The 13607-nt window shown below is 45.2% G+C and overlaps 1 protein-coding gene across 1 annotated transcript; it reads right to left on the minus strand.

The window, feature by feature from the left end:
- Positions 1–276: 276 nt before the first annotated feature.
- LOC109986267 (interferon-induced protein with tetratricopeptide repeats 2-like) lies at positions 277–1773 on the minus strand. The gene is made up of 2 exons (XM_029277899.2): positions 1769–1773; positions 277–1555 (listed from the first exon to the last, which is right to left on the minus strand). The coding sequence occupies exons 1-2, from the start codon at positions 1771–1773 to the stop codon at positions 277–279; spliced, it is 1284 nt and encodes a 427-aa protein (XP_029133732.2).
- Positions 1774–13607: the final 11834 nt, after the last annotated feature.

The following is a 13607-nucleotide window of genomic DNA, read 5'->3' on the forward strand; positions in this document are numbered from 1 at the left end:
CTGGCGCTTGATTCATGTTATATTTTGACCACAGCACAGATGTTTCATTTAGACCACAGGGGACTGTTTGAAAAGGTGGAAAAGGGGGATAATATGTCCTCTTTAAGCTAGAAAAAACACAATCTAGCAATCAGAGAAACACAAACTACACAAAAACTTCAAATAGGGTTAAAAGTCAAACAACAGAATAAATGTACTAATAACTAAATACAACTTACGCATCTGTAGTTTTATTTAGCTTGGACGTAATTGTTCCCCCTAAATTTGCCTCCGTTTCTACTGCCTTGGCTCTTGCAGGTTTCTGAGAAACTCCTCTATTTCTCTGCACATTTTGCCTCTGTCTTTAGTCTTCTCCAGGATTTGGATGCTGTCCTTACGGATGTAGGATTCTTCTGGTATTGCTGCTGCTTTCATGTGATACTGTATCGACCTGGGGATATCATTTAGCTGAAAGTTTAAGAACTTTGCGTATTTGTTGTACAGCACCTGTTTGTCTCCAGGTTCCAGATCACTTTCCAGCAGCTCCTGAAATATCTGCTCAGCTCTGGCCATGCCGTGACGGGACTTTGCATGGATAATCGCAAGGTCAACTTTCACCTGGAGTGAAGGGTGAGGGTAGAGAGAGATCACCTCTTCGTGGAGACTGATGGCTCTGTCCATCACGCCTAGTCTTAGGGGGGACCCCCTGGTGTGCATAATTTTGTGTCTGTAGGAGTGTGCAGCACGTTTCTTCAGATAACGCTGATCTGGATGTCTTTTCAGAGCCTCTTCTGCCAAAACAATGGCCTCATCCACATTTAAGTGCTTTTGGTAAACCCTAAATAATTCTCTCACACAATCGTAGCTACAGACGGGAGTTCCAAAAACCTGTCTGGCTATCTCTCGGACTTCATCTCGAATGTTTTCTCCTTCATCAGCACGTTGGTTAAGGTAGAGAACAGCGAGGTACAAGTTCTCTGGATCCTGTTCCTTGGCTTGTCTCATTTTCTCCAAGAGGTCAGGGTCCAGACTTGTGTTCTTGACTGATGCTAAGACATAGCTGGTGTTCCACTCTACCATGTCCGGCTGCATCCTGGTAGCTTTCTCAAAGTACTCAACAACCAGTGTCATGTCTCCTCTTAAGAACATCAGGGTCCAGGCTTTTTCAGCGTAGATCTCTGGATGGTGCTCGACCTGGGATGGAGATGGGTAGTTTTCCATCAGGGCATCAACCTTTGACAGGTAAGCCTGACACTCTGCTTGATCTCCCAGGTGGTGGTGCAGCCAGGCCAGGTTCCCGTAGTTCACCACTAACCAAGGACCCTCATCTGCTTTTCTCAGCTGGTTAAGGATCTCTGCAGCCTTCTGGAACAAATTCTTAGCCTCTTCATTGAACCCCAGCTTATACTGAATGAACCCCCACAGGTTGTAAATGTGGCCCAGCCATCGGTTTCCCTCCTCTGTGCGGATGTCTTCCATCTTGTCACTGAGAAGTAAGAGTATTGACCTTCTGCGGTCCAGGTCCCAGGTAAAGTGGCACTGCAGCGACTTCAGTGTGGTTTGACTCTGAGCAGCACTGATGGAGAATAAAAGTCAAAAACACATCAGCACGTTTTGATATGCTTTGAGGTGTGCTATGTTTGGATGTTTATAGTTCATTTCACATGAAGGAAAGAAATGTGAAAACTTCTATTTTACAATTTTAATAAATAATAAAAGGAGCAGAAGGAAATGGTTTGAGAGCTAATGATGAGATAATTAAATAAATTGTGTTCATGCAGACACTCACCTCATCTTTCCTGTTTCTTCCACTCAGTATTTCTCTGAATATAACTTAAGCAGATGTTTGCGACTGATGTAGCTTCAGTTCCGGTGATGTCAAGATTCTGCTCTGCTGTAAAGGCTGTGATGTCTGCGTGCAGCAGATTCAAATCTTCTGAAGTCGAGGCAAATCTTTCAAAGGTGTGTCATTTGGGTGTCTTATATCCACCTTTCTTTATCAGCTCGGTGTTATCTGACTTTCCTCTCCAAGACATACAAAACATAATGACACACACAAAAGTCTGTCAAAGCAAATAATTACGGATAACCACAACTCGTTAAAGAAGGAAAGTGTAACTCTGTGTTTATGTTAAGCTAAGTTTAAGTTCAAGTTTGGCTCCATCAAAAGGAAGAATCTCATTTATTTTGGCAAGATAGCCGTAATAAATATGTGAAGGTTCTACGTCTCTAATCAAAGAGAATCAAAACAATCCTAGATACCTTTTCAGCACTGTAGCCAGGCTGACAGAGCTCCAATGAGCCATGTATTCCTTTAGCCCTCAGCAGTAATGATTTCATGAACTTTTTTAACAATAAAATTCTAGACATCAGAAAAAAAAACGTCTAACTCCTGCTGTTACCTGGTTGCAGATACATCCTATAACTCTGATACGGCAGAAACAGTTCCAAAACCACATACTAAAGAGGAGATATTATCCCCCTTGTCCACCTTTTCAAACAGTTCCCTGTGGTCTAAATGAAACATCTGTGCTGTGCTTTGGTCGAAATCAAGAATCAAGCACCAGAGGAGGTTTGTGACCCTGTATAAACCAGCTCTCTCAGAACACTCCGTTTTGGTGTGTGTGTCTCTTTAAATGCAATGAGCCCCCCCCTGAGTCTTCCAGGTAGACATCACTCCTCTGTAGCGAGAATAAAAATGGTGGACCTGTTTAATAATTTTGTTCTAGGCTTGGAGTGGAGTCCATTGGTGGAGATACCAGGGGAGGGGAGGGAATTTTTTTTTAATCAGAATCCCACTGTGACATCACAAGGAGAGCAAATCAGTAACGTAACATTTTTCTCTGTGTTGTAAGACTTATGCAGACCACAAACAAAGGACTGGATGGGTTTATTTCACATTTTGTGTGTCGGTAGACACTCAAGTTACTCAAATATATGTTCAGAAACACTGTAGAAGAGGATTTTTCATAATATGTCCCCTTTAACCTCGACTGATTTCCTCCAATCGTCCTTTCAGAACTAAATTCAATTATTTCTGCGTCTAAACCGGCAACCTGTCTTTTAGACCCTGTGTGTGTGTGTGTGTGTGTGTGTGTGTGTGTGTGTGTGTGTGTGTGTGTGTGTGTGTGTGTGTGTGTGTGTGTGTGTGTGTGTGTGTGTGTGTGTGTGTGTGTGTGTGTGTGTGTGTGTGTGTGTGTGTGTGTGTGTGTGTGTGTGTGTGTGTGTGTGTGTGTCACTTTGGTAGTCAGACTGACGTCTCATGCTTTGTTTCAGTGTCACGTGTCTTTATAACCCCTACCCGCCTGTCTTCGCCTTCTATCTTTAGTGTTGGCACTCAGTGAATGTCTGAGTGCGTCTCTTGCTGGGATTGGGTGAGAGAGACAGAGTGTGTGTGTGTGTGTGTGTGTGTTGCATACAGTAAAACAACCTCTTGAATGAAAATGTCTTGGAAGGACCCCCCTTCGTCGATCCAGAGAGGAAAAACTGAAAGGGAGAATAAGAGTGACAGACGAACGAAAACCAGCATACATAGCGAACACATGAGAGCCATAGAGATGCATACTGATGTACAGCGAGTCGATGGCGGGTAGTGAGAGATGGAGTAAAGAAGAAGCAGGAGCAGAGGGGGGGGGGGGGGGGGTGTTTGGTAAATGGGTCAGGCCTGTCTGCCATCCCAGGCACATACACACAGCGTGCAGCCCCCAGAGAGAGACCCAGACTGTACAACACGGTGCTGAGAGGAGAGACGACAGGAGGAGAGGAAGAAGACAGAGAGGTGGGAGACGAGAGGAAAATATGATGAGGTGGATGGAGGAATGTGGATGGATCGCAGGAAATGGGACGGTTAGCTACATGTAGATGGACAGATGTGCTGTTAGTCTGAAAGTTAACCACACAAAGACGAATGTTATCGGGGGTTAACTGGCCATGCCTGTAGTTTAGTTTAGGGATTTATCTGCTGTTACTTTGAGATGTCAACCATTGCTTCTGTCCAAAACGAGTTTAAAGGTAAACACTATTTCTCTGACCAATTGAAGACGATGACTGGGTTTTAACCAAAGTCCACGAGGAAATCTCCTCCTGTCACAAGATTCTTCACACATTCACACACATTCTCCTAAATGCCTTATTTTTTACAGCTGGCATTTGGTGCTGTCAGTGTGTGTTTCATTCTGTAGCTCTTTGCTCCTGACGATTGTTGATAACAAAGAGCACAGCATTTCTTAGCGACCCAACTTTCACAAGGAAAAGCACCTGTGACCTGTGCCGGGTCATGTGTTAGTCTCTGACCCATGATGCTGAATGTGAGCGGGCCGCACCAGTCATTTTTTATGGTACGCTGCCGTCTGATGAAAGGACACGGTGAGCTTGCTTGCTGGACTGGAACTGCATCAAAGAAAAATAGAGAAGAAAGGGGAACAAGCCGGCCCGTCACTGAAGTGAGAACTGCTCCATGGATGCTGGGCGCGAACAGATGAAGGGGTTAATCTCGTTTGACAACACAAAACAATGAGTAATGACAGCGACGCCTCCCACTCCCTCCGCTGCCTTTGCGTTGTTTCTCTTGTAACTTTTTTTTTCCTGAAGCATGGCCTTATTAGCTGTACAGCCTCTGCTGCACTGGGCCTCGTCTGCCTCCATTGCCTGCTGCTCGCTGGCCGTGTGTGCCGAGGTAAACACGTTTTGGGAATAGCAGCCAATCCATCACGGGGCGTCATGCTGAAATGTTTCTCCCCTGGGGCTCTGCAGTGCTGCCGTATCAGGTGGAAGGCTTCCACTTCCTGTCTTTGTGGGCAGGTTCCTGGCCGAGGGGGACAATCTCCACATTGGACCCTGGAGGGTTCAGCAGTCAACCCATGGGCAACAATACCTGTTCCATAGAGATCCAGACGGCGCCACTCTGCACCCTGTGGAAGGGCGTGTGCAACTGTGTGTTAGTATTCACCGTGTGTGTTTCTTCATCCGAGAATAAAGCTGCACCGACCAGTATTTGCAGGCATGCTAGTGTGACCTGGAGGTGGAAGTAGCAGGTTAAGTCATTATGCGGTACAGCACCCACAATGTCATGATACAGCAATTCTGTGATATCTGATATATGGCAACGCAGTCGTATAACAATGCAGCACGTCACTGATTAACATAAGAAGACAAAACGCCCTCAGAAAGGTACATATATTCATATCATCTACAACTTGGTGTCAGTCACCGCTGCCCAACATCATCGTGCTGTCCTCTTCCTATTTTAACCAGCTTTCCGCTTCTTTTTAGCCCAATTACCTGGCGCTCACATTACCCTCATTCATGTCATTAGTGCCACCGTGAGGAGTCATGGTGTAGTTGCAGGGATATCTGTTAAGAGGACCCTTTGAATTAAACTATCAATATCTGGCACCCTATGATAGATTTCTAGATAGACCCCCGGTATGACTGCACATGCACCGAACATGTTCTGTCAAACTCTGATTGTGCTGCATGGCTGAGTCATGAACAAGGGTGCATGTCAGTATCTCCCTCTCACACACACACACCGCTCACTTGTTCCTCAGTGAGGTGCACAGATTTTAAATTGAATCTCTCTCGTCCACGCTGTGGGTGACCTTCCCATTCAGAGCTGAGGAGAGTGCCAGAAAGCCAATACCGCCAGCCTGATTTCATTCTCAGGACCAGACAGTGGCGAGAAGGGGGAGAAATCCAACGAGACTGAAGAAGCGAGACGCCCGGCTCTGAATCCTCACGCATTCCCTGGTCCCTTTTTCGACCTCCTCGAAGGTAGCAGGCATGGAATCAAAATGATTATGAGCCATGTGTTATAAGGAAGCGTTGACACATTAAGATGCTCGGCCTCTGTAAGCGTTGAGGAGAATGTAAAGATTGTCCACACTAATCATCTGATCCTTTCCTAAATATATTATTGGACAGACTTATTAAAGGACATCTGAGCTAATCCGATGGTTCAGTGATTCCCAAATTAGGGTCGGTGGGGGGCCGAAGTTATGAAAGGGGGGGGGGGGGGGCGCGGCAGGGCTAAATAAAAACAATGCACACCGTTTTACACATCCAGAAAAGCACTGTGAAAAGCACTGTGAGTACTGAGCACTTCCTGGTAAACAAGCCGGCAGACAAAGAATCTACAGCAGACGTCACAACCCCTAAAACAAAGACAAGAAAACATGACGAGTCATCCCTCGCCCTCATTACAAAATCAAAGCTGGACGTTAAAAATAAACTTAACTGTTAAATTCTACCAGATGCGTGTTCGGTCCAGCAGAGCTCACAGGTTCTTGCTTTATTAAATGCGAGCGCTTCAACTGACTGCATCCCAGCTCCATCAGTCCCTCTGCAGCAGATACACAAGGCAAGAGTTTTATACCACATACATCGTATTATCTCGCTTATTACCGTGGGAACTCCTCGCTCTCACAACTCCAGGTGTCCGTGCCTCTCTCTGAATATGCAGCCTGTGGGTGTTGACGGACGAGAGAGCACAGAGCCGTACAGGAGCGCAGCTGACAAGTTCTGGATAAGAGGTTCAGTCTCCTAGCTGCACGCCAGACTAAGAAGATCTGTAGCACAAAACCAGCCCAAAGTAGTCGTTGAAACACTTGCAAGACCGGAAGAATCAATCTGGAAAGAAATTTAAGCAATGTCAGTTGTTCCATCTTGAAAATAGGGAAGTTTCATGTCGCAGCGTCATTTTGAATATCGCTCTGTTTAAGTCGTTCAGCACGGCTGCTGTTCTGTTTTCATGCTGAAATTCTGGTCAGAGGACAAAAAATGTTGGAGGTCGGGCAGGTTGAATCTCACCAAAGTCCGATCCTAAAGAAAAGACAAATTCACTGGAATCACAGAAATGTAAGTGTAATGTATAGATGGAGAAGAACAGCTCTGCATGGCTTGTTTCATCCCCTGGAATAAATTCTGCAGCTCTTTTCTATTGTTGATGCCAACGAGAAGCGCCATGGGTATAAGATCAATAAGTCCCAATTCTGCCAGGGAGCTTGGCGTTACTGCACAAATCTATAGCACTGTTTTGAATTATTATCACAAATCCATTGCTCCTGTTTTCCCCGTTCCCCGCTAAAAGAGCCGGGGAGGATGTCGAAACAATGAGCGAATCGATGGCTACGGCAAACAAAGCACGCCCCGCAGAGAGCCCAGTGTAGGTAAAGCCCCACACACACACACACACACACACACACACACATACACAAACAAAAACAAATTCAGTATTATGATTAGTATGGTTCAATAGTTCCTCTTCTGTTTTCTCCTCGGAGAGCTTTACACTCCACCCTGAGTGGTGGAAGAAATGGATGTTTCCATCTATCTTTCAAGAGGTAATGAAGTCATCATCCCCGGATAGATGTGTCCCAACCCCGTCGTCTCCTGATGGTGAGTCATCTGCCTGTCGCTCCAATCACAAGCCACACACACACACACACACACACACTCACACACTCTCTCACACTTAAGTGTAGTTTCCTAAAAGGACAGATGTACATGCTTATGCATTGCTTACACACACTCAAACGCTCTCTCAACACCATCCGAGCGTCCACGTCCCCGTCTCTCCTCTCCTCTCACAGTTTACATCCCCATCATAACAAATCACTCGTATTAGACGTAACACCATTAGCAGAAGAACACACACACACGTATAGTGCTAATACTGCGGGTGAATTAAGAGTATAGGAAGAGGATGTTGAACACACACGTCCAAACACACACAGGAGTTAACACTGCACACATGTTGCTTTGATAACGGGATGACACGATTTACACTGAAGGTAAACTTTGTGTTTGTGAGGAGCACTTTAACTGTGACCAGCGTACATCAAAATGTCGCTCTAAGCTAAAGATTTATCCGTGTGGTATTCATCAGCACAACATTGTCAGACAGCCTGCCTCTGAAATCTTCCTGAGTTGCTTCTTCACATTTGTTCCTCACAGCCGGACTTTTTCCTGGGGGGGGGGGGGTTTGGGGACACAGAAGGTAGGACGTGACCACAGACTGTAATATTACTGGATGAAGCCTGAGTGAGGCTCATCGGCAGTCGCTGCCATGCTGGAAATGCTGATAAATGTTCATGTAAGTGCTGAGGTCATGAACCAAGTAGCCAAGGCAAAAGGAACACCTGATCAAATATCTAGAATATGTGTCTGACAAAGGAAGACATGCAAATGAGTCAAATGATGCAGGTAACAGGGCGTTTAAAAGCCAGAAACCAGCTGATCGAATCAAGTGTACAAAGGGGGGAACTGCATAAAAAAATGAATAACACCAAGCACAAATGTGACCTCTCACCCTCCACACGGTCAGAGCACTTGGTACGATTCGTCTCCACAAAACCAGGCTCCACCCTCGGCCCCGTCTTTAGCCGCACTCCTAACCAGTTGGTGGCGGTAATGCACCAAAACGTTGTTCGCCAACCTCCAGAAAACACCAAGAAGAAGAAGAAGAAGAAGCAGCAAGCCCCATCTTGACCACCAAATAGAGCAGAGCAGCCAGGTAACTCAAAATAAAAGATAACTTCATTCAACCAACAAACAAAAACTAAGAAATATAAAATAGAAGTTTGGACTTAAAATCTGGCACAAGTTGATCACCAATCTTTTTGTGTCTTGCAGATATCTGTCAGGACTCAACAGTTGGCTTTGCTGTAGCAACTGCACTCATCACTATTGAAGATCTCAAGATGAAGCTCCAATTTCAAACTGAGCTAAACAAAGGTAAGCGCCAAGGTGACAAGTCACTAGCAAGTAAATGCAAACAACCTGCAACCATGACCTTTACCGAAGCTTTAGTGAAGAGTCGTGTGCTTTCCCGTGAACTCGGATGAAATCGATATCAACTCCGCCACCCAAACAGCAGACGAGCCAGCCCACAAAATGTCACTTCTTAAGGAGTGGTGATACCAGGGTTAGTGTGTATGCTGAAAGTCAAACATGAAAACCCTCTGTGAAGGAAGAAAAACACATCAGCGTAAAGCCGTCCTCAGTAAGGCGATACTGCCCAACCGCGAGCAGATCTCGCCGCGTACAAAGACACACAGACGTGGGAAAGCTCGAGAGGCAGAGGACAGCTGAAGCCTCTTTTTGACGGACGCCCCAGCTCTCAGAGGAACAGAATGAAATAGCTGGCATAGTTTGGATGGAGGACTTTCACGGCCTTCATACTCACCCACTCTCTCTCTCTCTCTCTCTCTCTCGCTCTCGCTCTCGCTCTCTCTCTCTCTCTCTCTCTCTCTCTCTCTCTCTCTCTCTCTCTCTCTCTCTCTCTCTCTCTCTCTCTCTCTCTCTCTCTCTCTCACACACACACACTCACACAGACACACAACACACTGAGCGAGCTGTCTAGCACAACATAAACACGTATTAGCCGTATCATCTCTCATCGACACTTTATGCCACCGCACCGGGTGTTAACACGCCTCACGCCGCGCTAATGCACCACTGTGGCATGTACAGTTACATTCCTACAGATACTTACACACACGGGAAAGACCCGACCTCAGTGACACATGGTTTCTTATTTAGGTTAATAATTGAACAATTGGGGCACTGGTGGCACAGTGGTTAGTGCACGTGCCCCAGGTACGAATCCCACCTGTGGACCCCATTCCCACATGTCATTCCCCACTCTCTCTCTCTCTCCCTGATTTCAGACTCTATCCACTGTCCCATCTCACCATTAAAGGCACAAAAAAGCCCCCAAAAATAATTGAACAATTTATAGAATAACAATATGTGAGAAAGCTGCTTACTGCAGACAGTGTGTTTAACCCTTTGTGCTGTGACAGACGTCCACATGCACTAAGGACAGATGAAGCCAGAGTGACATCACACATCTGTTCCTGCAGGGGGCGCTGGGGTTATTATTTCTTCTCTTATATTAAGCACCAGGCCGTTTATCCTGCACTTCTGTTGGGATTTGCAGCATTTTCTCTTCTGCTGTTGTTTTCTCTACGTGTGTTTTTGATGAGTATTTATTGATTTTGTGTTTGCAGCGTGTTCGATGTCTTTGCAGTTGTTTTAGCTTTTCTGCAGCCCTCATTTTTTACAGTATATTTGTGTCGGTCCTCTTTTGAATAACTTTAGCATGACTTATTTCAACTTTGTATTTTGTCTGAAGTCGCTTCATGATTATCTGAGTGTAAAGCGTTTCCTCCGTCGCTTTTGTCACCCACCTCATAAACAATAACATCTGTTCAATCCTGGGTAGTCGGCGTTTTAAGCATACCCTGCACAAATGTACAAAATCAACGGCACGCTCGTCACAGCCGGCTCAAAGCCAGTGACAAATGATGGGAGGAGAACGAGGAGTTCATCTAAAAAAATCTTTTCTACTTTTATTTACAACCACATTGATCAAATTAACAATTATTATGAGAAGCGGAAATCTGTAAATCAGTTGTGTAAGGTTGCATGCATGTGTGAAAGTATGATGGGTGAGGTGTTGTGTGGAGTGTTGTAGTCAAGACCACAATAACCGAGACCAAGACATACCTGAGACCAGAGTGCTCCAAGACCGAGACAAGACCAAGACCGTGAATATCTCTGAAAAATCATCATCTTGTGTGCAGAGGGTGTGTCACTCACTCAGGTAATAAACTGAGAGGTAGGGATAATTCTCATCAATTTTAATACACTCCTGCAATTAGTGGAGTCTCCCCCTGCTGGCCATGAGCGAGATTGCAGGTTTAAGGCGCCACATTCTCTTTGACACAGTTTATTGATTTACTTCGGTATCAGTTCTCCCTCATGTATCAGAGTGTGTTTCAGTGCAAGTTTGATTATTTGTCTCACACACACACACACACACACACACACACACACACACACACACACACACACACACACACACTTGTCCCATTGGCTGATTTGTTAACCTTCCAAAGGCTCCTGCTGATCTTGGGGGAATTGCTCATAGAAAGTTGGAGGTAGTAATTATAAGTTTTGCTCTCCTCTCCATAGAAAGTTGCAGGTCTAGTTGCTCCAGTCATGTCTGATGGAGAGATAAAAAAAAGGAGGAGGAGGAGGAGATGGAGGAGAAAGGCTTGATCTCAGCATACAGGAGAAATAGATGACTAACCAAATAGGAGGGCCCAGCCGACCGTGACCACAATCAATGGGCTTTCTCTAAGTGTCTTCGATTTAAACTTACACTCCTCTCTCTAATGCAATCTCTTTCTCCATCTCTCTCTCTCTACATTTATATACACATGCATATGTTCATATACATGCACCGCTCGTTCATTCTCTCCTGTGTCTTTGCATCCAGCCTTTCCTTCTCGTCTCCTCTCTGTCATTCTTTTTGCTTTATTAACTCATCTTCCAATTGTTTCCTCCGGTTATCCCGCTCTTTCAGATATGTGTTCTGTCTTCTCTGTTTCCATCTTTCCTTTAAAAGTTAATTGTCTTTGTCTTGTGTTTTTTGTAAATCCTTCCCTTTTGCTCCTCTGTCCCTCTCCTTCCTCATTCCCTCTACTTCTCGACCATATTCCCCTTTTTTTCTTCTTCCTGCTTACTCACTCTCTTTCCCTCCCTCCCTCCCTCCGTACATCCATCCCCTGCCTCCCAGCTTGTTGTCTTGCCTTCCTTGCACATCATTCCCTCCTCCTCTCTGCCTCTCTACAGACCCTCCCTGAGCTGGTATTGATTGATTCCTCACAGCTTCATTAGGATTCTCCCGTTCACCTTGTTGGATGCAGCCCCGGGGCAGTGATCCAGCGGGTCTCTCCAGAGGAGCACGCTCGGGTTACATGTCAACTCTTCCCATAATTCACTTTTAGCTGACTTACTTTCGCTTATCTGCTCATTCCAGGCTGCTGAAAGTGCGCTTCGAGGATGTTTCCACCTCAGCCCCTCGTCCTGGGGTTTACTGTCATAAAGATGTGTCACAGGCGAACTGGAGGTGAAGACTTCATTTAGAAATGTGTGTGTGTGAGTGAGTGTGTGTTCGTCTGGGGGGTGCTTTGCATCCATTGTGCTTCGACAAAGTTCAAGTTCAAAGATTCTTTCCATTTTCGCTCATCTGTTCTTCTTCACAGATCAAACTTTTGAGTCAGGCCTTGAACCTGAAAATCTGTATTTCTGCTGACATTATTATTTTTTTTATAGTTGAAGAGAAACACGTGAGTTTAGTTGGCAACATTTATTGTTCCGTTGTCAAAATCATGCATCAGTCGGCGTGGAGCTGGAGGAAGATGACCCTTAGACATAACCCTAACCCCCTCCCCTCCATCTTAACAGGTTATCTAGCAGACAAAACTCTTCGGTCCTTCAGCAAAAACACTTATACTAAATATAGCTCCAGATCGCTCTAAGAAGATATCTGAATGTGAATTTAGAAGAGGGACTTGATATGTGGTTTCTGTATGTAGTCTGAGAACTGTCAGTCCAACAACCTATCAGCAGGTCTTGGTTGTGTCCCTGCCTTGCAGTGATGGAAGTGGGCAAGAGAAGTGGTTCAGATAGAAGTGATTGTACCCGACCTAAAAAGCCTCTGCATGTTTCTAATAAGCTCCACGAGCAGAAACGTGCTCAAACTAGGATCAATGTTGGAGATGCTTTTGAAAAATAGAGAGAGGTTAGAACACAGAAAGGTTTACAGACCGATGCAGAGCTGGATAAACACTGAAGCTTCAGTGTCCACCACATGGCAATCTGTGTTGGGGGGGGGGGAGACAGCTCTCTACAATGTTTAGAATTTGGACTGCAGTACCCAGTAGAGTTACATATTGCTCCATAATAAAAGTAAAGTTGTACTACTCCTCAGTCATTATGCAACATTAAAGCAGACTTAACAACATCTGATCCTTATGTCTAAATAAAACCTTACCTCTTTATAAAACAATCTGTATGGAAACCATCTTTATGACCGGCATGTATTTAGTGAGCACTTAACATCGGGGAGGATAGCACCACTCACCCTGTCTTAACTCTTAATCCAAATATAACTCTATTGCAGCTTTTTCCCTCGCCTTGTGTGTCGGCCTTAAGCCGCTACGCTCTCCCGGCTAATGTAGCGGGCGGACTATTACTCACCACTTTGCCTAAATATGTCCGTTTGTGGCAGAGTGACGCAAAGCAGAAGCAGGGGAGAGAGTGTCAGTCATGTGGGAGTCATGCTTAAAGATAGAGGAGACCCCCCCCTCCCATAACAAGAAAACACTCACTGATAACACACTGATAAGTCTGACAGAGACAGATAAACACACCAGCTATCGCAGCTCGATATGGAAACACAGTTAAGACGCATATGAAGGCTCACGTCAAGCTGCGACGACATATTCCCACAAAATATTATTCCTCTCTTTCCCCCTGTCCTCGTGAACTTGTTCTTTCTGGTGATAGAACACAGAGCCGCAGTCTGACGTGTGTGTTTGCAGCTGCCGTCTCCCTTCATGTGCGCTGTAAACCACAGGATGATGTACAATGGCGCTGACACTTTCATATGTAGAAACACAAACACATGGGACTTTGGTTTGAGGGTGTACGCAGGACGGCAGGTGTTTCTTTGAACCTTTATTTATTTTATTGTATCACTTTATCCACTAGCTGGTTTACTTTTACACGAGCTGCTGCACTCGTAAATAACCACATCAAAAACATTCCAAGTGCAA

The sequence above is a fragment of the Labrus bergylta genome, chromosome 11, assembly GCF_963930695.1.
Source record: "Labrus bergylta chromosome 11, fLabBer1.1, whole genome shotgun sequence".
Classification (NCBI taxonomy): Eukaryota; Metazoa; Chordata; class Actinopteri; order Labriformes; family Labridae; genus Labrus; species Labrus bergylta.